Here is a 23,472-nt window from a genome sequence, read left to right as displayed (position 1 = left end):
CGTTTATTAACTACTTACGAACCATTTCGATTCTTGTTGTAATTCCACATGCCAATGAACTGCAGCTCTGAGGAGAACGTCAAGAGCAGTGCAAAGCAAATGACTGGAGGGACACACACAGTCCCTGGCCAGACACACTTAGTGTGCAAATCATGACATGTCTAATACAAACTAGGCCTACATAGTGTACTACAAGAGCTCTCAGTATTCGTGTGGCTAACGGCAGAGAATGCTGTGACAAGACAAAGTGAGAGATAAGTCGCAGATTTGGAACATTACACTGTGACCTTCAAATGTTGTCTAAGTGGTGTAATGTCAGAGTTAACACTAATAGTGAATGAAGTTGAAGGGCAGAGCACCACACACAATCCATAACCAACACTACAAAAGAGGACTTTCTAAACCATGCTCAGAGAAAGCAAAACATTTAAAAACAGGTGAAGCATACAGTATTGCTGCTGTCAACTGCTAAACAAGGATCACCTGACCTGTAAATTAACCCATCTATAGGAGAGGAAAGGAGCTTTCACTTTGGCTATGTGGTGGCAGAATTTAGGGTGAGCGGTTGTAACTTCAAGGGATATGTTCTGTGTTATGCTTTTCATAGACTCCTGGTATGTCTGCACCCTAACACAAAGCCATTGTGTTCTGGAAGAGCTGCTTTTATTCAAATAACTGTTGTGTAAACAATATGATTGTATTATCACCTCCCAATATATAAGGGACATGTAACCATTTCTTCCTGGAGTTCATCCCTGTGAAATCAGAGATAGATCTCCCCTTGTAGCTGCTTGTGTTAAAGATTATTCTATTATATCATTGAATAGTCTTTGCCTTAATCTTTGGATCAAATTTTCCACAACAGCAGTTATGGGAATAAAGGGAGTTCAACGACACAGAGGGGGGTTAGGAGGGGTGAAATACAACCACTCTAGAACAGTGTGATTATAGATAGAGAACATATGGATAGCCTAGTGGGTGAAAGGCAGAGAACCGGGAGAGAGAGAGAGAGAGCAACAGGGGGACAGAAAGAGAGTAGTCTGGTAGGTAGACTGCATAATGCGTTGGTGGCAGAACAAACAAACAACTGTTCAGTTGTAGCAGGATAGAGCGAAAGAGAGCAGTCTGAAGCTAGGCAGATATGTCATCTGGTTACAACAGCTGATGACAAGGTTACACATAATATTATGTCTCTAGTCAGAAAGCTCGAACCTAGCCATACTTACAGCCAGGATTGCCATGTATGCAGTTCCCTTGCGAAATTGGGCTACTTTCAAAACGATGTTGCGGGTTTTTGGGATACTTCTAAATTGCACTGCGGCCGCCATGGCATTTCTCTTTAAAAAAAATAGATATAATATAACTTGATGCTGCTGACTATCAGGCAGTGAGGTAGGCTGTTACTGAGTGAGTGTTGAGAGCACTGGTTGAGACTGCTGCAGCGGACAACTGATTCACAGAGCTAGAGCATCACTCGCACACGTCATGGCAACTTCTTACCAGTTGTAGGTAGGCTATTTACATTGGTCATTGTGGAGACACTTATTTACAAATCTCTTTCCATAAAACATATTAAAGCGTAAGAACTGATATAACGGCAACAAAGCACTGAAAAACTACTTTAGGCGCACTAGAGTGCTTTAGATCAATTCGCTCAGAGGTGGTATAAATAAACTGCATTCTAATGTCAACATTTATTATGGAAAACCATATCAAGCATAAGGTTTTATGCATGCTCAGTTCTTGGGTCTTGAGTCCTGCACGAGTAAAATATGAAATGGAAGTTATATTACATGCTTCTGTTATGGGGACAAAAGTCCAAAAACTGACATTAAATATGGAGAATGATAGTTTTTCATCTGTTGGCCATCAAGTAGGCTATTAATGTATATGCCATTGTAGGCTACTGTAGCCTACAATTTGGTACAATAAATATGTTGAAATTACAATATCACTGGAGTCATTGAAAATCAATTTGTGCCACTTGTGTAACCTATCAGAACTGGCAAACAGATTTAATAAATAGCTTATAACTTCAGTTTGTTGTTGTAGCCTTGTGTTATTATGATATTATTAATGGCCATGTTAAATTCATTTGGAAGTAATCAATTGTAATCATGGTCATAGCTCTATCGCAAATATATCATCCTCCACAGTTTCATTGTGGGCTTTTTTTGTTTGTTGCCAGCAGCATACCACCCTACATACCACTGCTGCCTTGCCTTGCTTCTGACGCTAAGCAGGGTTGGTACTGGTCAGTTCCTGGATGGGAGACCAGATGCTGCTGGAAGTGGTGTTGGAGGGCCAGTAGGAGGCACTCTTTCCTCTGGTCTAAAAAAATATCCCAATGCCCCAGGGCAGTGATTGGGGACACTACCCTGTGTAGGGTGCGTCTTTCGGCTGGGACGTTAAACGGGTGTCCTGACTCTCTGAGGTCATTAAAGATCCCATGGCACTTATCGTAAGAGTAAGGGTGTTAACCCCGGTGTCCTGGCTAAATTCCCAATCTGGCTCTCAAACCATCAGTCACCTAATAACCCCCAGTTTACAATTGGCTCATTCATCCCCTGTAACTATTCCCCAGGTCGTTGCTGCAAATGAGAACGTGTTCTCAGTCAACTTACCTGGTAAAATAACGAATAAATAAATACAATTTTCCCTAAAATGAGATACTGGGATATCAGTGGCCATAGGCTACCTGCATATAGCTCGGCAAAGTTGAATTGCAATTATTACCTCAGATTTTAGTCAGTAGCCAGCCTCTGCCTATTGAAATGCATCACTCGCAAATAGGCAATTTATAATAGTTTGTAGTCTTAACATCTGGCACATAATAACAGCACAATTGCCAGAAAATCGCCAAAGATTCATTTTTTACGTCTGTCCAACTTTTATCACTCAAACTCTCCTGTAGAATGTATCTATAGTTATGTACATGCAAACTGGATTTATTTACAATTATAAACTGGGTAGTCTGAGCCCTGAATGCTGATTGGTTGAACGCCATGGTATATCAGACCATGTACCACGAGTATGACAAAAAATTACCTTTACTGTTTTAATTATGTTGGTAACCAGTTTATAATAGCAATAAGGCAGTGATTTGTGGTATATGGCCAATATACCAGGGCTAAGGGCTGTGTCCTAAGAACAGTCCTCAGCAGTGGTATATTGGCCAAATACCACACCTCCTCGGGCCTTATTGCTTAATCATAGAAGTCAAAACAAGTTAATCGACATCCATCGATGGAAAATGATCTAATATGGACAAATTATATTTTCTCTTCTGACATTCTTAAACTCACTGTAATTATTATTTTAAAGGAAAACTACATTTTGCTTCTTAGCCTACGTCGTTACATCGATATTCCTTCCTAATTCGCTCATAGCATTATCGAAAAAGGGATTATTGGATAAATGATACCAGTCTTTTGCTGCAGAAAAATAATTTTGGCCTAGTTTTCCCGGCCATGTGAGCCGTTTGAGGAGTCATTGGGCTACACATTTTTGCAAGACCTGGCAACCCTGCTTACAGCTATCTGGAGCTGTGACCTAAAAGGAGTCAACCGAGACCCACCACTCCGTCCTGACCCATTATTTGAGAAACATGTAATTCTCCTTGGGTGGAGCTGCATTCGTATAGTGTAAATTATTTAAGCACAGTAATGTGTCACCTGCCATAATATTTGCAACAGTGCTAAATGAGGCATATGTATCAGCTGTTGCAGCCAGATGACATTATCTTCCCGGCGTCAGACTGCTATAGCTTTAAGGTTAGCCTACAGGCTACCAACATTGCCATAGTTTGCATGCATGCTAGCATATTAGGGGATTAAAGCTAACAAACACGCGTATATATATAGCTAGCAAACGGTTCGCAAGTTCTCCTAAGAAACATGCACTGCTAGCTGAGAGTTATCTCAAATTGGAAAACTTACTAGCTACAGTATTGGGTACAGTATGTATGTGCTGCTTGTTGTGGAATATTACTTGTGCTTGAACTGTCAAAGCTAACTTTAGTGGTCTAGCAGTTGGAAGCATGCAAAGCTTTTCCATCAACTAACTTGTCCTTCTTTTCCCTCTTTGACAGTCGAGGACTCAAACCCACCTCTTCTGTAGATTTCCTGAGCGATTTCTCCCGTTCATACTGGGTAACAAGTTGTTCGTTGTCCTCTTTCAGAAGCTCCAACTCAACTTCGTGCTCCTGGTTCTCCGCGAACACCGCGTCCAAGTTCTCCAACACTGCGACGACGAGCGGCATGAGTTCTTTCACAACGTCCTCGTCGTACTGACAGATCAACCGTTCAAACTCTCGGTAAATTGAGCTCGCCAGACCCGAAACCCGTTCAGACATCATCGCCGAACTGCCAGAGTCGTCCTGGTAAAGAACTCCATCGTCCAACTCCATTTTCTTGTCCTCCTCTCTTCTCGGCAGCTAGCGGGCTAACAGTAGCCGAGGAAAACGTTACGCTAATTGTGAAAGAAAGCCTGCCAGCAGCAACCCAATTATATTTCTGTGGTGCAGCGAGACCAAATAGTGTCCCTAAAATATAACCGAGTTACCATTAGCTACGGAGAAGATAAACAATAGTACAATGAACGGCAACAAGTTGCGGTCCCTTTCTCATATGGACAGTTGACTTACAAGGGGGCTAAATAGAAAAGTATCTCGGTTGCTACTTGGCTCCGCTTCTTAGTTACCTTCCCGACTTCCCAACAGATGAGCTTCTGTGTTGTTGACTGGCTCCGGTCATGGTGACGTCACATGCTAAAAGCGGGCTGGGGTTTGAGGGGAGAAAATGTAATCATTTTTGATATTTTGGAAACATTTTGTAATTTGTGCCAGTTTTCATTCCCATCAATATTGGTCATATCTGTAATAACCCATCTTTATTCAATGTGCCTCATCAATGTACTGTTTTAACAGGTAGTCTAAAAAAGCTGCTTCGGGACTTTGCAAATGTTTGATACATAATGTAAGCTGCCTCCAGAAACAAAAATAACTACAGAAACATGACATGCTTTTATTTGTATCGTCAAACGAAATAATACACAATTCAGGATGTAAACTACTACATTACTGTGACTTTATGTAATCAATGTTGAATTACCTGATGGTGTAATAATATGTAAATAGCAAGTTAACAGAAAATGTGTTATGAAACTGGAGTAATTTAGGTTACCTCATATCACCCAGAAGTTGTTTTCATGCAAATTAACTCATTTGTATCATGCACTACTCATTCTGCATACATGGAGCAAAACAGAACACTGGTCAAGCATCGAGAGTATTGGTGAAACGTATTGTTATGTGATGCATAGGCACTATTCACCCTGATCTTTGAGGTAGAAGTTTTCCCCAACCACTTATACAGGGTCAGATATTGTTCATCACCCTAATGGTTAGGGAGAGGATAATCTGATCGTAGATCTGTGGTCCAGGACAATTTCTTCCTCAAATCTCAGACATTCAGCACAGGACAAAGACAAACCACTGTTAAACAATCAACAAATAATCTCTTCAAAACCAGCGACCTAAAAAAATAGTCAAAATAAAATCTGAATGTACACTTTTGGAATTATAGTTACACTGCAATAATATCTAACTATGTACACAAAGCGCATTTGATGTTAACGACACAATGACAGTTTTTCATGGAATTACTCAAAAGAAGAAAGCAATAACCAATGAATTGGCAACAAATGATGACTACAAATAAATAATCAAATTGCAACTCCCTTTCCAAAGTCATAGTGAGAAAGACAGTCCTGCACATTCCTTTTATTGATGAGTCTAATTGTCTTGCCCCTTTGACTTGGCTGTTGAGGAACCCCTCATGGGGTGGCGACAAAACAGGGACAGAAGCTGGGGGGATTATAGACAGGGGAAAGGAAGAAACAGGACTGGAACAGAAGGACTGGGGACAGAATGGGGTCAGACTAGCGAAAGACAGTCAGGCTTGTCCTGTCCAGGTGTGTGTAGCAGTGTGAATCAGATGACGTTGAGGTGGCTGTTGCTAAGCGACGAGGGGCAGAGGTTGAAGGGCCTGTCCTGTGTCAGACTGCGAAGCGACAGGAGCACAGCGTCAGGCATGTGGTCGGCCATCATCCTGGGACTGATGAGAACACTACGGAACACCGTTTCACTGGACCACTCCACCCGGTAACGCACCTGGGAAAAACAGGACCTAGAAGGAAGGAAGGGTAAGAAAAAGTGGAGGACTTTGGTCAATGACAAAGGCAGACATGGATGTAATGTACTTAAAGGGGCAGTGTAGTTAACATGATTTTCCTGTTGTTTTTCCTTCTACATATTTTCACACGGAGGTCAAAAAAACTTTGAAAATGATAATGCCCTTTTTATGTAAGAGCTGATTGAAAAATAATCCTGGAATGTGTGTGTCACAATGTGGTCTGATTATAATAGACCATGACTATTCATCTGGGTAAGGGGGTAACCTCGAAACCATCCTATCAGCCAATCAGGGCTGTGTTTGTAAATACAGTTGAAGTCAGACATTTACCTACACCTTAGCCAAAAACATTTAAACTCAGTTTTTCACAATTCCTGACATTTAATCCAAGTAAAAATTCCCTGTTTTAGGTCAGTTCGGATCACCACTTTATTTTAAGAATGTGTAATGTCAGATTAATAGTATAGAGAATGATTTATTTCAGCTTTTATTTCTTTCATCACATTCCCAGTGGGTCTGGAGTTTACATACACACAATTAATATTTGGTAGCATTGCCTTGAAATTGTTTAACTTGAGTCAAACGTTTTCGGTAGCCTTCCACAATAAGTTGGGTGAATTTTAGCCCATTCTTCCTGATAGAGCTGGTGTAACCGAGTCGGGTTTGTAGGCCACCTTGCTCGCACACGCTTTTTCAGTTATGCCAACAAATTTTCTATAGGATTGAGGTCAGGGCTTTGTGATGGCCACTCCAATACCTTGACTTTGTTGTCCTTAAGCCGTTTTGCCACAACTTTGGAAGTATGCTTGGGGTCATTGTACATTTGGAAGACCCATTTGCAAACAAGCTTTAACTTCCTGACTGATGTCTTGAGATGTTGCTTCAATATATCCACATACTTTTCCTGCCTCATGATGCCATCTATTTTGTGAAGTGCACCAGTCCCTCCTGCAGCACCAGTCCTCCAAACATAACGATGGTCATTATGGCAAAACAGTCCTAGTTTTGTTTCATCAGACCAGAGGAAATTTCTCCAAAAAGTATCATCTTTGTCTCCATGTGCAGTTGCAAACCGTAGTCTGGCTTTTTTATGGCGGTTTTGGCGGGATTGATTTGCACTTTTCGCACCAAAGTACATTCATCTCTAGAAGACAGAACACGTCTCCTTCCTGAGCGGTATGACGGCTGCCCTGGTCCCATGGTGTTTATACTTGCGTACTATTGTTTGTACAGATGAACATGGTACCTTCAGGCATTTGGAAATTGCTCTCAAGGATGAACCAGACTTGTGAAGGTCCACCATTTTTCCCCCTGTGGTTTTGGCTGATTTATTTAGATTTTCTCATGATGTCAAGCAAATAGGCACTGAGTTTGAAGGTAGGCGTTGAAATACATCCACAGGTACACCTTCAATTGACTCAAATGAAGTCAATTAGCCTATGAGAAGCTTCTAAAGTCATGACATAATTTTCTGGAATTTTCCAAGCTGTTTAAAGGCACAGTCAACTTAGTCTATGTAAACTTCTAACCCACTGGAATTATGATAAAGTGAATTATAAGTGAAATAATCTGTCTGTAAACAATTGTTGGAAAAATTACTTGTGTCAAGCACTTAGTAGCTGTCCTAACAGACTTGCCAAAACTGTAGATTGTTAATAAGACATTTGTGGAGTGGTTGAAAAACAAGTTTTAATGACTCCAACCTAAGCGTATGTAACTTCCGACTTCAACTGCATCTTCAAATTTGTTTCCTAATGCCCACACGATCAGCAAGCATTTCAAGAAAAAAGGAGGCTCAGGGAAATAAATGATCCAAAAGTTATTTTCAATAAATAAACAGTGATTTATTAAGACAAAGTGATGATTTCAAAATAACATTAAAGACTCCATGCAAGGAAAAGTTAACCTTTTTTTAAATTAATTTTTTTACAACCAAAATGGTGTAATTCTGAACTTAATTAGTAACGTTATATTCCATTTTGTATGACTTGAGTAGTTTCCCCTATCCAGGTGTTCAATGCTCTGTGTAGGCTGCGTGGAGAATGGAGGGAGAGGTATCGCTCAAGTCACAACAAAATGGAACATAATGTTGCAGAAAAAGTCGGAATTACCCAATTTCATGTGTACAACATCTAAAAGACCCGCATCACTATACTGAGACTGTTTCCGTTTCTAAAAGGATATATTTGGGTGTTTTTGGAGCATTTGTTCATGTTTTGTTCAAGCCCCCATACTGCAGAACGAGGAAGTCTCACCGGGTGGAGTAAATTTTTCAAAAACAAGTGACATTGCAAAAAATGTCTGTACACTTCTTTAAAATCCTAAATACAGATCTGGTTGTAAAAAAAGTTAACTTTGTGTGTGTGTGCCTCATACACACCTCCGTGCCGGCCCGTCCTCTGTAATGTGCAGTATACGTCCCGGTAAGTAAAGTGGCAGGTGGGAGCCGTGTACAGGTGACTCCTCGGAAGCCAGGCCTTGATAGGATGATGAGCTGCGAATCAGCAGTGACTCCTCCCCCAAAAGCGGTTGGTTAAGCTCCTCCTTCCGTCTGTTGTCCATCTCAGTAGGGAAGTCATCAGGCTCTCCCCCAAACAACTCATACCAACAGCCCTGGAGCAGGATACGGTACTGAGAGGGAGTGGAAGAGAGAAAAGGAGAAGGAAGAGGAAGAAGTCATCAGAAATCATCAAGGTCCCTCTCCATAGTTACGATTCTGCCCATATCATTTTACTCATAATAAACTTCATTTTGGATTTGAATGATAATGTTCTCACCTTGGGCTTATTGCAATTAGAAACCATTTTTAGTATTCTCCTCTTCAAGTCCTCCATGTTGGGATAACTCAACCTGAGAGATGGAGAGAAAATGAAATATGTGCAGCCTTTCAACAAAACACAGAACTAGCACATGAACGCTAACTCAAGAGAAAAAATTGTTTGAGAGGGCGGTGGAGTTGCGGTCATTTTCTGTGTGCCTGTAACAAGGGGACAGATCCTAAATATATAGTCTCCATCGTACGCCATAGACCTTTCACATTCAGACTCAGAAATCAGGAGTTTCCACTGGAGTCGACACACTGACACTCGGTAGAGTATGTTCCTCTGCAGCTCAGTCGGTAGAGCATGTTCCTCTGCAGCTCAGTCGGTAGAGCATGTTCCTCTGCAGCTCAGTCGGTAGAGCATGTTCCTCTGCAGCTCAGTCGGTAGAGCATGTTCCTCTGCAGCTCAGTCGGTAGAGCATGTTCCTCTGCAGCTCAGTCGGTAGAGCATGTTCCTCTGCAGCTCAGTCGGTAGAGCATGTTCCTCTGCAGCTCAGTCGGTAGAGCATGTTCCTCTGCAGCTCAGTCGGTAGAGCATGTTCCTCTGCAGCTCAGTCGGTAGAGCATGTTCCTCTGCAGCTCAGTCGGTAGAGCATGGTCCTCTGCAGCTCAGTCGGTAGAGCATGGTCCTCTGCAGCTCAGTCGGTAGAGCATGGTCCTCTGCAGCTCAGTCAGTAGAGCATGGTCCTCTGCAGCTCAGTCAGTACGCCATTTTTTAAAAACATTTTATTTAACCAGGTAGGCCAGTTGAGAACAAGTTCTCATTTACAACTGCCAGCTGACCAACATAAATCAAAGCAGTGCGACAAAAACAACAGTTACACATGGGATAAACAAACATACAGTCAATAACACAATTGAAAAAAATGTATACAATGTGTGCAAATGAAGTAAGGAGGTAAGGCAATAAATAGGCAAATAGTATTACAACTTAGCAATTTACACTGGAGTGATATAAGTGCAAATGAGGATGCGCAAGTAGAAATACTGGTGTGCAAAAGAGCAGAAAAATAAACGGGGATGAGGTAGGTAGTTAGTTGGATGGGCTATTTACAGATGGGCTGGGTACAGCTGCGGTGATCGGTAAGCTGCTCTGACAGCTGACGCTTAAAGTTAGTGAGGGAGATAAGTCTCCAACTTCAGAGATTTTTGCAATTCGTTCCAGTAATTGGCAGCAGAGAACTGGAAGGAAAGGCGGCCAAAGGAGGTGTTGGCTTTGGGGATGACCAGTGAAATATAACTGCTGGAGCGATTGCTACGGGTGGGTGTTGCTATGGTGACCAGTGAGCTGAGATAAGGCAGAGCTTTACCTAGCAAAGACTTATAGATGACCTGGAGCCAGTGGGTTTGGGGACGAATATGTAGCGATGACCAGCCAACGAGAGCATACTGGTCACAGTGGTGGGTAGTATATGGGGCTTTGGTGACAAAACGGATGACAGTGTGATAGACTGCATCCAATTTGCTGAGTAGAGTGTTGGAGGTTCATTTGTAAATGACATCGCTGAAGTCAAGGATTGGTAGGATAATCAGTTTTACGAGGGTATGTTTGGCAGCATGAGTGAAGGAGGCTTTGTTGCAAAATAGGAAGCCAATTCTAGATTGGTCCTCTGTAGATCCGTCGGTAGAGCATGATCCTCTGTAGATCCGTCAGTAGAGCATGGTCCTCTGTAGATCCATCAGTAGAGCATGATCCTCTGTAGATCCGTCAGTAGAGCATGATCCTCTGTAGATCCATCAGTAGAGCATGATCCTCTATAGATCCGTCAGTAGAGCATGGTCCTCTGTAGATCCGTCAGTAGAGCATGGTCCTCTGTAGATCCGTCAGTAGAGCATGGTCCTCTGTAGATCCATCAGTAGAGCATGGTCCTCTGTAGATCCATCAGTAGAGCATGATCCTCTGTAGATCCGTCAGTAGAGCATGGTCCTCTGTAGATCCGTCAGTAGAGCATGGTCCTCTGTAGATCCATCAGTAGAGCATGGTCCTCTGTAGATCCGTCAGTAGAGCATGGTCCTCTGTAGATCCGTCAGTAGAGCATGGTCCTCTGTAGATCCGTCAGTAGAGCATGGTCCTCTGTAGATCCGTCAGTAGAGCATGGTCCTCTGTAGATCCGTCAGTAGAGCATGGTCCTCTGTAGATCCGTCAGTAGAGCATGGTCCTCTGTAGATCCGTCAGTAGAGCATGGTCCTCTGTAGATCCGTCAGTAGAGCATGGTCCTCTGTAGATCCGTCAGTAGAGCATGGTCCTCTGTAGATCCGTCAGTAGAGCATGGTCCTCTGTAGATCCATCAGTAGAGCATGATCCTCTGTAGATCCGTCAGTAGAGCATGGTCCTCTGTAGATCTGTCAGTAGAGCATGGTCCTCTGTAGATCCGTCAGTAGAGCATGGTCCTCTGTAGATCCGTCAGTAGAGCATGGTCCTCTGTAGATCCGTCAGTAGAGCATGGTCCTCTGTAGATCCGTCAGTAGAGCATGCACTGCTAAGGTTGTGGGTTCGATTTCCGGGGCCACCCATCCGTAAAAAGTATGCATGACTAAGTCACTGGATAAAAAGCATCAGCTAAATGGCCCATATTATTATTATTACATGCACACAAGGAACAAGTGTTTCCCAGTCCCTATCCTGGTCCACTGTGTGTACTAGTATAATTATTATGATTTTTTTGAACCTTTATTTAACTAGGCAAGTCAGTTAAGAACAAATTCTTATTTACAATGACGGCCTAGGAACAGTTAACTGCCTTGTTCAGGGGCAGAACGACAAATTTTTACCTGGTCAGCTCGGGGATTCGATCTTACAACCCACTAGTCCAACGCTCTAACCACTAGGCTACCTGCAGCCCCTAATAATGTGTAATAGTGAGAAACTCATAACAGAAACTCATTAAGAAAGCACAGTTTGTTTGAGATAAACATGGGAGCACAGAGGGTCTCCATAACCAGAGGGATGGGTTGAGGGGGGCTCCTCTGCTCCTCACCTTGGCACCAAGTCCTTCCCCAGCACCACAGACACTACAAACTCCTTGGAGAAATCAGCCAGGGCTTTACTGCAGAGAGAGCACAGAGGGAAATCAATCTAATACTATGTACATTACACCAAGTTAAATCAACGCTTGATGTAATGCTAAACATGCATTCTTTTGATGTGTGTTGAACTTGTTACCTCATGAGTCCCCCTGGTGGAGAGAAGGCGTAACACTGCAGGGTGGGAAAGGAGCTCCGTAATAGAATGGCCAGGAGAGAGGCTGTACCCCCTCCAAGACTGTGGCCTGTGATGACTAGCTTGTACTCCTGAAAAAACACAAACACACACAGTTGGTGATTTTAGGGTTATATACAACTAATGTACTTTATCCGAGAGAGGAAAGGTGAGGGCTCTTACAGGCGCGATGGTGAAAGCCTGGTTTAGAATGCCATCGTTGAGGAGTTTCTTACAGATGTAGCTGGCTGCCTGAGACATGCCCTGTGGAACACAAGAGGTTACAGCCAGCTCATGTCTACCAATACCTCCCTTGGTAGATGAGTTATGATTTGATAGAAATTCTAAGAAATTAAAGCTCAATATAAGTTAAGTTAAGTTTGGTCCCGTGGCCCCGCTTGCAGTACTAGGGTTGTGGGTTCAATTCCCACAGGGGCCAGTATGAAAAAGTATGAAAAGGTACCCACTCACAACTGTAAGTCATTCTGGGTGAGAGCTGACTAAAATGTAAAGTGATTATTCCACCTACCTTGTGAGCATAGCATGCTCCTGACACTCCCTCTACTGGAAGGTTCTCACAGTCTGCAGACAGGTCAGTCAGCAAATCCTACACAGAAATGTACATTAACTAGTGAAAGATTGAGATGGATAGACAGGAGGTTTAGAGTGATGAGAAGTCTCACCCGTAGTGACAGTGTTCCTCTAATAGCCACCAGTACTGCCGCTCTCTTATGGTCCAGAGCCACAAAGAACGGAATCTCATAGATCTGGAACAGACAGATTTATATTTATCAGAACTAGAGAATTCAACACTGGCCAACGGGCAGCACACTAATGGGGGAATAGGATCTCACTTGAGATTTGCCCTGAGTTGAAGTACCTGGTTGTGAAAGCTAACGTAGATGAAGTCTCTGTACTGTAGGCCGGTGCTGTGGAGGACGGAGGAGAAATGGCAGCCCATATTGTCTCCTCCGACAATGTCATACTCAGCAGACTGGGTCTTACAGCTGAAACATACAGTATATGGGCATATATGTGTTTACAGTACATACAGTGGCAAGAAAAGGTATGTGAACCCTTTGGAAATAACTGGATTTCTGCATAAATTGGTCATAAAATTGGATCTGATCATCTAAGTCACAACAATAGACAAATAGTCTGCTTAGCTAATAACAAACAATGATACGTTTTCATGGCTTTATTGAACACACCGTGTAAACATTCACAGTGCAGGGTGAGAACAAGTATGTGAACCTTTAGATTGAATAACTGGTTGAGCCTCCTTTGCAGCAATAACCTCAACCAAATGTTTTCTGTAGTAACAGATCAGACCTGCACAACGGTCAGGAGGAATTTTGGACCATTCGTCTTATAAAACTATTTCAGTTCAGCTATATTCTTGGGATGTCTGGTGTAAACTGCTCTCGAGGTCATGCCACAGCATCTCAATTGGGTTGAGATTAGGACTCTGACTGGGCCACTCCAGAAGGCGTATTTTCTTCTGTTGAAGCCAATCTGTTGTTGATTTACTTGTGTGTTTTGGGTCGTTGTCCTGTTGCATCACCCAGCTTTGGTTGAGCTTCAATTGGCGGACAGTTGACATTTTTCAGGAGAATGTAAGGTTTTGATAAACATGGGAATTAATTTTTCTTGTCGATGATAGCAAGCTGTCTAGGCTCCCTCCACCAAACTTTACAGTGGGGATGAGGTTTTGATGTTGGTGTGCTGTTCCTTTTTTTCTCCACATATTGTGTTGTGTGTTCCTTACAAACAACTCAACTGTAGTTTCATCTGTCCCCAGAATATTTTGCCAGTAGCGCTATGGAACATCCAGGTACTATTTTGCGAACTTCAGACGTTCAGCAATGTTTTTTTTGGACAGCACTGGCTTCTTCCGTGGTGTCCTCCCATGAACACCATTCTTGTTTAGTATTTTACGTACCGTACACTCGTCAATAGAGATGTTAGCATGTTCCAGAGATTTCTGTAAGTCTTTAGCTGACACTCTAGGATTATTCTTAACCTCATTGCGCATTCTGCAGTCATCTTTGCAGGACAGCCACTCCTAGGGAGAGTAGCAACAGTGCCGAACTTTCTCCATTTATAGACAATTTGTCTTACTGTGGACTGATGAACATCAAGTCTTTTAGAGATACTTTTGTAACCCTTTCCAGCTTTATGCAAGTCAACAATTCTTAATATTAGTTCTTCTGAGATCTCTTTTGTTCGAGGCATGGTTCACATCAGGCAATGCTTCTTGTGAATAGCAAACTCAAATTGTGTGAGTGTTTTTATAGAACAGGGCAGCTAAAACCAACATCTCCAATCTAATCTTATTGATTGGACTCCAATTAGCTTTTGGAGAAGTCATTAGCCTATGGGTTCACATACATTTTCCAACCTACACTGTGAATGTTTAAATTATATATTCAATATAGACAAGAAAAATACAATAATTTGTGTGTTATTTGTTTATAAACACTGTGTTTGACTATTGTTGTGCCAGATGAAGGTCAGATAAAAATTTAATGGCCAATTAATTCAGAAATCAGGGTAATTCAAAAGGGTTCACATACTTGCCACAGTATGTGTTTACAGTACATATGTGTGCTTGTGTTTTTGTTCATGAAGTTACTTAATACACTGATGTCCACTGTTCTTGATATTGCTGTTAACAAATATGTAGGACAAATTACTTTCACACCCCAGCTCAAAAATCGTTAAGGATGAGCACATTAAATTAGAGGTGCCACAGTCTTACCAGTCCCTGCTGAGTCTGCAGGCTCCGGTGAGAGGGTTGGAGTAGACATACATGGGCCAGCCATATGCAGCTACAGCAAATTGCATACAGTGGGTTGCCTTCTCCAGCTCTGCCTCAAGATCTTCTGCCTACGGAAAACACACACACCAAGGCAACTGATTGATTGATTGACAGACTCACTGATTAATTGACTGACTCCAGTACTTACGATAGGTGATGAGGGGCTGTGAGATAGGGCCTCGTCTGGATCTCTACACTGCTCCATCTTATCCTGCTCCTGGTGTAGCAGAGCCAAACCTGCTGCGATGTCACTGGGAACCAGGTCTGTATCCTACAATTACACAAAGTAAAAAAATGAACAAGATGTGCATGCACGTACACACACCCTGTTTCCTTTACTCACCGAGAAAAATCCACTGACAAGCTGAGCTATGCTGGAGAAGGCAGCTCTGTGGCCCTCATCCCGAGGCAGGCAGCAGCAGAGGAGCCTCAGCCTGCTCTCCCACACCCTGACAGCCACGGAGCGGGCAGTGGACAGGAGCTGTGAGCCCTGACTGCTCTCCAGGTCCCTTACTCCCAGCAGCTCCTGTGACTGAGGCCCAGGATGGGTGCTGCCTAGCGGGTCGAACACAAACAGCACCCCCACCCCTGTGGACAGCAGCAGAATCCAACTGCCAGGGAGGGAGACAGGAGAATGTTTCACATCATGTAAACTGACCATGTGTATTCAAGGGGCATGTAGGCCTATATGTGTTGCCTTAACCACATGTAAACATACCACAGTATACATTCAGGGGGGGGAAATGAGTTCTTCCAACCCACCTGGCGACCACTGCAGCGATGACGGCCCCCACCTCAGCAGGCTGACAGCCCTGGCTGTCATCAGACACCCAGATGGCCCCCAGGATGGCCCAAATTAGCTCAGGGACGTAGAGCATCGCCCGCACGTACACCAGCACTGGGATGGAGCGCCGCGGGCCTGGGTTAGTGATCGTCCCTAGGGAAACAAAGCAATCAGAGATGAGTTTCATGTTGACGATATATGTTATGATAAACAGACCTGTTTATTTTTTATATATTATTATGAATAGTCAACAACAACAAAAATTGACATATAACACAAATTCTAAACTCTGTGGATAATTCATGTAAATTCCTCATCATATCATAACAGTAAAAGTGTGCCGGATTCACCTTGAGCGCTGACGTAGACGATGGCACATAGAGACATGATGATGAAAGCCAACAGGATGAGTAGAACCACCAGGTAGCTGTGTAGAACTCTCCCACCAGAACAGTCAAACTTCCCCTCATGGAGAGTGTACAGTGCCAGTGTCCCTATCCACCTGTAGGGCAGGGCAGAAGTACATATTGATTTTATTAGATCATTAAAACATCAATGCAATACCAGCAGAGGTCACTGCGGCAACCTTTGGAAGGATGAGGTTGTGGGTTGGGCACAGCAAGGAGGATAACATTGTTTTTCTTGCTTTCATAATTTTCTAATAAAATAAATACAAACCAAGAAGAGAGAATAGGCCTTCAGCTGCTGCCTTGCTAGTTGCTACAGTGTGGGATCGAGGTAGCAATGACTGACAACAGTCTTTAATACTGCACGTGCTATATGACAACACTTGTGAATCATCCCTCCGTTTAAATATCGTACCGTTAATGTCGAGCTCACTTTTGATAGGACAAATTTAATTGTGTGGCAACAACACTTACCATATAACCCTGACGAACAGCTCAAATGAGCCGGGGAAGACCAGATCGTCGCTCGCAATTCCCCATCGCCGGCCAAACGCTACCATTCCAGGCATCTTGACAGAGAGAAATCTCCCTATCTAGCAAGTAAAAGTGAACAGCTAGCTAACTGGCCAAAGTTTAAAATTCTTAATTGTTATCTCTGGGTGAAGAAACACTACTTTTTTTAAATTACCACCCTCGATCGACCAATTGTTGTTGATGTAATGCCAAGGGGACGTCGTTAATGTGTTGACATTGGACTGCTCTCGAATTTAGGCTAACGCACTTCGCTAGCTAGAACGTCACCAGCCGCGATTGTAAGAGTTCGTTTATAGCTAAACTACCGCACACTTATTCACAATCTAATTGTAATGTCAAGGATTTGTAAAAAAAAAAAAAAAAATTTAAACAGATAGATTATTTTTTGCTTCATTGAATTCAATTTGCTAGCGAATTTATCAAGCAGTGCGCTAATGACACTGCGATTGGCGCATCAGCTTCAGCTGTCATTTAATTCCTGGTAAATTCCTGGAAGCCATCGTCAACGTAGGTTTATTCATTTGAGGAAAAGTACCAAAAAAACAATAATTAATATAGTTAGCAGGCTGACAGTACAGTATAGGAACAGACAACAAAGCTACTCATAGCCTGCTCGAAATGTTTTTCTTTTTGTGATTGTGTCCGACTGTTAAAAGACCCCCAATCAAACGATGTGATGTGAATCAGTTCCACTTCGGTTGTCTCTCATTTGCATATTTCCATGATGTTCATGGGATTTAATGAATGTGTTCAATGAGCTAATTCTGTGTCATGGTGTTTTCATAGTTAAAATAAACTCTCCAAGTACTTTTAAATGGTTTTGCATTGTAAGCACAAGACAATGTAAAAATACTTGCATACTAAAAATTTTATAGACCAGACTGTGTGCAATGTAGCCCAAGTTGAGGCAAAGAGAGTGACTAAAGGACCATGGTTACACATACACAAATCTAGAGTCGAAAGAAACACCTATTTAGGTGAGGTGCTGGCTATCGGAGTGGAACACATGAAAAATAAAGGAGCCACTCACTGTAGCTCAGATGCAAAAATGGAATGTCCAACGTTGACAGACAAGCTGTCTTCATCAGGGTATAATGACAAATACTGCGGGGTGACTCGTTTATATAGTCTCAAAAGACACACACAGGTGTCTGTAATCATGGCCGGGTGTGGTCTGATATCATTGGTTAATTCTCATATATTAAAATAGACATTACATTTTTGCATCTGAGCTCCTAGTGTGTGGCTACACATACACAAAACCATACAACTCCAATGATGTATTGTATTATACTTTTATTAAAATTTCACTTATGGAAGAAAAGTACAACTGCAGTAATATGAAAAAGAACATTTACAGATTGACCGTGTTAAACAAAAAACTTGGGAAATTATTTATCAGGCCACAATCTTATCTTGTTATATTATGCAACAAAAAAAGTACATTTCAAAACTATGATGTACATGATCGTTGATGTACATTCAACAGCGTTTTACGTTCGAAAGCTTTTCCACAATCCAGGCACTTATAAGGCTTCTCGTTTGAGTGTGTAGACATGTGTCTCTTCAGGGAGTCATGGTAGTTAAAGCGTTTGTCACAGAGGGAACATGAATACGGCTTCTCCCCTGTATGAGTCCTGTAGTGCGTAGTGAGAAAATTGGCTTGAACAAAGCCCTTTCCACAGACGTTGCACTTGAACGGCCGTTCTCCAGTATGGTATCTCATGTGTATCTTCAGTTCAGCTCTCGACCTGAAAGCCTTATCACAATTCTTATGATTGCATTTAAAAGGCCTCTCCCCCGTGTGAATCAGATCATGCCTTTTCAACGAATCTGCACAAACAAACTGCTTACCACAGTACGTACACGGGTAACGCACCCCACCGTGCTGAGTCTTCTCGTGGTTCGCACGGGAATTACTAAGCCTGAAAGGTTTCCCACAATGGCGGCACGGGAAGCGATACTCTGTGGATTTTTCACCATGGCTATTCTGCATGTGTTGTTTCAGGTCAATGTTTGTATAAAAGGCCTTGCCACACTCCCAGCAGAGACAAGGCCTGTCGTCAGAGTGCCTTTTCTCGTGTTCGACTAGGTCATAATTGTAGATGAACCTTTTTGGACACTGGGAGCACTGTAAGGGGAGGTTCCCAGTATGAACCATCTCGTGTTTGATGAGGGAATGGAACTTCTTGTAGCTTTTCGGACAATGGGTGCAGACGAACGGCCCGCTGAACTTATGGACATCCAGATAGTGTGTTCTGAGGTTTGTGAGCATGAAGCTCTCCTCACACATGCTGCACTGAACAGGCCGGTGCCAGAGCTTGTGTCTGGTTAAAGTTTGTAAGTCAGGCAATACCTTTCTGCATCCTGCGCAGTAGAGCGGACCGTGGATAAGTTTGTGTTTCCTTAGTTTTGATTGGATAGTGAATGTCTTTTCACATTTGTCACATTCAAAACGTATGTCGAAGCTGTCGAGCTCAGCAGCGTCAACTGTCTGAACCTTGCAATAACGTCTGAGATGGGCCCTCAAACCTCCGCTGTGTATGAATTTCATCCCACACTGAGGATGAGGGCAGGAGAAAGGGCGCTCGCCTGAGTGAGTTCTCATGTGATACTCAAAGGCGCCAGCAGTCACGCTTTTACCACAAATACGGCAAATATGTTTTTGGAAAGTTTTTCGGTCAGGCTTCTTTGTTGTGCTGCAACACTTGGGTCTTTTGGTCTGGCTGGGTTCTGGGTCGTAAGACGGGTCCTGGTGTGTACTGCTGGTGAAGGACGAGTCACTGTCCTCAGGTGTTGCCTCAAGAGGAAGACCACTGGACGGCTCTGTGTCCCCTCCTTCAGGTGACGGTTTCTGGACTGTTTCCGCTTCTCCGAGAGAATAGTGGCGATTCTCTGAGTGAATCTTCATGTGGGTACTTAAGTATCCAATGCGATGCACAATCTTGCCGCACACTTTGCACGTTCTACGGTCTATGGAGGATTGTGCGAATTCTGTCTCACAAGTAGTAAACAGAGCACTACTGCCCTCTCCAGAAGGAACCTCCTCTTTTTGCCCAGTTCCAAACAGACATGACTTTCTGTGAGTTTGCAAATTGTACAAGTGCTTGAAAGTCTTCTGACAATTGCGACATTGATAGGTGCGACCGTTGTTGTGGGTTTGCATGTGCTTTTTCATGTCTGAAAAGCGGGATAAGACACGTCCACACACTGTGCATGTATTGGGGTTTTGGGGTGTTTTAACTCTTTTGCAGACACCGCGTTTTTCTGAAAATTCAGTTTTGGTTTGTTTCCGTTCTCCTGCTAGCAAGGTCTTCATCTTACACCCCCTGTTTCTTCTCACTGGTCTTAAGGGCAATGTTAGGTTAGTGGTATTAATCCTTTGCATCTCCACTGAGGGTTTGTGAAGCATGGACGTTATGATCCTATCAGACAGGTCTATGCTTTTCATTGGTGCAGGGCTAGGTTCTCTGTGTTTCTTTCCATGAGGCATGCCACTGGCATCAATTCTCTCTCTTTCGTGCCTTTTGAGCTTATTCTTGACTAAAGGCTCCATCGTCCCATCTTCCCCTAAAACTGTCACAGTTTCATACACTGGTTCCACCGCTTCAGTCTCTGGGTCAGCAAACTCTGCATTATCATCCTCCTCATTTTCCTTTCTCTCACATTCCACGCTCTCCTCTCTTTCTACTACATCCATACTTGTCCCCGGTTCCATCTCTGTGTACTCTGTCAGTGTTGCAGAGTCCACCTCCAACTCTTTGGTGAATGTATCCATGAAGACATTCAAGGATGATACTGGTGTTTCTGATTCTGTCTGTTCTGTTGCAATCACCACCCTTTCTACAGGAGGGAGACAGAGAGCTGAGAGAATGCAGTCCCCGTCGGTGGAAGACAGAGTATCTAGAAAAAGATAGTATGGTTAAATAAAGATTAAATGTTAATGTCCCCAACTGAAAAAATATCTAACATCTACATGAGTCCTGAAAGATGCCTACCATTGTTGTCTAACAGGCCGAGGTCTCTGTGGTACTGAAGCAGGGTTTTCAACTCTTGAGGGTGAGACACAGACTCAACACATTTCTCCAGAACAGAGGGAACATTGCTGAGCAGCGAGGAAGCCTGACAATGATGAATACAGAGTTAGAAGGAATATAGGTAGAATTCCCACAGTGCCTAAATGTCAAGTCCATGGTTCCTCTATGATCTTAGTTTATTTCTACTAGTACCTGTTGGAAACTTGATACGGGAAGTAGCTTCTCAAGCCTCGAAAGAAATTGCCATACGAGTTTCTGGATAGCTTCGTCATAACTGGGACCAAATTCTACAGGAAAAACATCCTAAAACAGCGTAAAGAAATATGAGCTATGAAAACCTCTCAAAAGAGATTATTTAAATTGTTGAAATACACAGCAGTCATGAGGAAATGACCCATGGCTATTCCATACCCACATACTGACTGACCTGGAAGAAATGTTCTCTCTCATCAGGGTCTTTTAGAAGGGTTTGAACCAGCCCCAGGAAGTTGGATTCAGATAATCCTACCTCTGCATCAGTCGCCTGAAACGCATAAAATCATGTTGCCTTCATTAGGACATCTAGATGATATCTTGTCATTTAGGGTGCATATGTTTTTGCCAAAATACATCAATGTCTTATCAGAAATCTCTAAGACTGACTGATTTAGAAATTAGCTGAGTCTCTGCCCTAAGGAGCTCACCTGTGTCCCCCAGAGAGGTGTGAGGGTCTGTATCCTGTCCAGGTGTGGCTGAATGGTCTGGAGGTCTGTGATCGGCTTGGAGGAACACAACTCCAGGACCAGCTGAAACCAGAGCAAACCAGTCAGGAGACATAGTGGGTACAATAATACTAAATATGATCATCTCATCTTTCCAATGGTTTGATTAACACTACACCCCCCCCCCCCCCTTTCTCACCCGCGCTCGAAGACCCAGAATAAGTTGGGCCCTCTGTCTGAGGTTCAGAAGCTCTGGAACCATCTCTGTGACCGTGGTAACAAACTCCTCCAGCATCCCATAATCCATCACTTGTCTCTGCTGGACCGTTTGCCAGATGGCTGCTGAGACCAGCCGCAGAGGTGGAACCATGAGGCGCAGAGAGGGGAGAGGAAGAGGGGGACCTGAAAACAGAGAATTTGGTTGACGAGGACAGCAATGCCAGTTTTGTTACAACTGATTCCGTTCAGATGAACCATAAACTGAGTCATCGATAACGCCACCCCATTGTTTCCTATGTGACGTCTCAGTTGCACATTTCAAGATCAAGTAGTGTCGTTTTAGCTCTTCACCACCTTGCTTCATGGAGCAGTTTTTGGAAACATTGCATGAGCTTTTTGAGCTACTCTAGGAAGCATCCTAAACAGTAGAACGAAGTTTAACATTTCCAACATGTAGTATACTTTATAATGCCCGGATGTCATACTCATTTCAGCTTTGACAACAGCTTATCTATTAGATATGGGGGCGCTAACCAGCACCTTTTTTTTGCCCGGATATGATACAGCCTGGATTTTTACCAGGGACTGTAGTGACACCTCTTGCACTGAGATGCAGTGCCTTAGACAGCTGCGCCACTCGGGAGCCATTTATTTAAATTGTATTTCGTAGGCCTAAATCATAATCATATTGCAGGGCATGTCTCTCTTTTTCTGACAAGAATTGAGTATTCCCACTCCACAATAAATATTAGGCTATTTATTCGTTGCTCATTCAATTACCATGCTCAAATGTAAATAGACCGGTAGTCTATGACAGTAGGGGTAGGCTACAGTATTGCTGTGAAATAGGAGTGCAACATAGTAACCTATCTAATCTCAGAGTCTATACCAAGGCAGGAGATAATACATGATTGTGTTTCTAATAAACAAAATATACAAAATATTAAACAACAATTCACCTTTTGCATAGACATGTGGGCTGTAGGCAGCAAGTAGACAAAAGCTTAATTTGCAAGAAACCGAAGTATACCTTTAAATCCCCAAAAGGTGTGGGCAGGCTACTTCTAGAATCTCCATTTACTCCAGAATGTAGTAAAACATTTAGGCACGGGGTGTTAAATCAGTCCCCTGCTTTCTGGAAACAACAGCCTGCATTGCCGAGGTTGGCCTTGAACTTCGTGGCATTAATGAGAAGGGGCAGTCGTTCTACGCTGCGATGAACAATGTAAAAATGGATGGTGGTGGCTAAGCTAATACATGACTAGCTAGCTTGAGTTTTTTGGTAAAGCTACACATGGCTAAAATAAATGCAATTCGACCCGGACAGTTCGCAGGTTTAGCAAAGAGAAAAGGACGTGAACTTCACTGGCTAGCGTTAGATAATTGGGTAAAAGAGAAAAGGACGTGAACTTCACTGGCTAACGTTAGCTAAATTAGATAGCTAGCTTCTCTGTAGCGTTACTAGTTTGGATCACAAATTCTACTGCATTTTACCATTTTTTCCTGAAATGTGTCCGCTCATCGTGTGGTATTCGCTCCAGTCACATCTATACTCAAAAACTGTGGTGTTGCTTTATGGTTAATCAAATTAATTTCCGGTCTTAAAGTTCGTGAATGTGAGGCGCCAAAGATTTGCCTCCGGAAGCGCTCATTGACAGAGAGGAAGAAGCGAAGCGAGAGCGTTTACTCCGCCCAAAAATCTGTCCACGAAAATAGAACCACGAAGTGAGGATTTTATGTATGGAGGTCAATCAG

General features: G+C 42.9%; 3 protein-coding genes across 4 annotated transcripts in view; all 3 read right to left on the bottom strand.

Moving 5' to 3' along the window:
- LOC115112944 (C-Jun-amino-terminal kinase-interacting protein 4-like) overlaps window positions 1-4,726 on the bottom strand; it is a 61,192-nt gene extending 56,466 nt beyond the window's left edge. Inside the window, exon 1 of the mRNA XM_029640030.2 lies at window positions 4,109-4,726. Coding sequence (XP_029495890.1) covers window positions 4,109-4,408 — 300 coding nt within the window. The 5' untranslated portion in view covers window positions 4,409-4,726. The remainder of the gene's footprint in view (window positions 1-4,108) is intronic.
- A 278-nt stretch (window positions 4,727-5,004) lies between these two features.
- On the bottom strand, window positions 5,005-17,936 carry LOC115112943 (diacylglycerol lipase-beta-like). 2 transcript variants are annotated; one of them, XM_065012663.1, is made up of 15 exons: window positions 17,791-17,936; window positions 16,170-16,321; window positions 15,798-15,972; window positions 15,379-15,646; window positions 15,184-15,306; window positions 14,976-15,103; window positions 13,095-13,221; window positions 12,898-12,981; window positions 12,744-12,821; window positions 12,398-12,478; window positions 12,179-12,306; window positions 11,994-12,062; window positions 8,972-9,044; window positions 8,575-8,825; window positions 5,005-6,188 (listed from the first exon to the last, which is right to left on the bottom strand). In XM_065012663.1, the coding sequence occupies exons 1-15, from the start codon at window positions 17,919-17,921 to the stop codon at window positions 5,993-5,995; spliced, it is 2,064 nt and encodes a 687-aa protein (XP_064868735.1). In that variant the 5' UTR covers window positions 17,922-17,936; the 3' UTR covers window positions 5,005-5,992. The 2 variants fall into 2 exon arrangements, with proteins under 2 accessions (XP_064868735.1, XP_029495887.1); XM_029640027.2 differs by lacking the exon at window positions 17,791-17,936 and adding an exon at window positions 16,701-17,420.
- A 103-nt stretch (window positions 17,937-18,039) lies between these two features.
- LOC115112939 (zinc finger protein 14-like) lies at window positions 18,040-23,409 on the bottom strand. Its single transcript, XM_029640021.2, has 7 exons — window positions 23,212-23,409; window positions 21,698-21,900; window positions 21,481-21,582; window positions 21,225-21,320; window positions 20,990-21,100; window positions 20,759-20,882; window positions 18,040-20,663 (listed from the first exon to the last, which is right to left on the bottom strand). The coding sequence occupies exons 1-7, from the start codon at window positions 23,237-23,239 to the stop codon at window positions 18,214-18,216; spliced, it is 3,114 nt and encodes a 1,037-aa protein (XP_029495881.1). The 5' UTR covers window positions 23,240-23,409; the 3' UTR covers window positions 18,040-18,213.
- Between the last annotated feature and the right edge of the window lie 63 nt (window positions 23,410-23,472).

This window comes from Oncorhynchus nerka, linkage group LG28 (assembly GCF_034236695.1).
Source record: "Oncorhynchus nerka isolate Pitt River linkage group LG28, Oner_Uvic_2.0, whole genome shotgun sequence".
Classification (NCBI taxonomy): Eukaryota; Metazoa; Chordata; class Actinopteri; order Salmoniformes; family Salmonidae; genus Oncorhynchus; species Oncorhynchus nerka.
Note: the sequence above shows the minus strand (reverse complement) of the source record. Positions and strands in the feature narration are given on the sequence as shown.

Bases quoted from the DNA above. Each gene is read 5' to 3' on its own strand.
- LOC115112943 (XM_065012663.1), bottom strand. From the start codon at position 17,921: ATGATTACAGACACCTGTGTGTGTCTTTTGAGACTATATAAACGAGTC. The intron at 15,104-15,183 runs GTAAGTACTGGA...TGTTTTCCGTAG, and splicing joins ACAGCCCCTCATCACCTATC to GCAGAAGATCTTGAGGCAGA. The intron at 9,045-11,993 runs GTGAGGAGCAGA...TCCATCTCTCAG, and splicing joins GGGAAGGACTTGGTGCCAAG to GTTGAGTTATCCCAACATGG.
- LOC115112939 (XM_029640021.2), bottom strand. From the start codon at position 23,239: ATGAGCGGACACATTTCAGGAAAAAATG. The intron at 21,583-21,697 runs GTGAGAAAGGGG...CTCTGGTTTCAG, and splicing joins TTCTGGGTCTTCGAGCGCGG to CTGGTCCTGGAGTTGTGTTC. The intron at 21,101-21,224 runs GTCAGTCAGTAT...ACGCTGTTTTAG, and splicing joins AGAGAGAACATTTCTTCCAG to GATGTTTTTCCTGTAGAATT.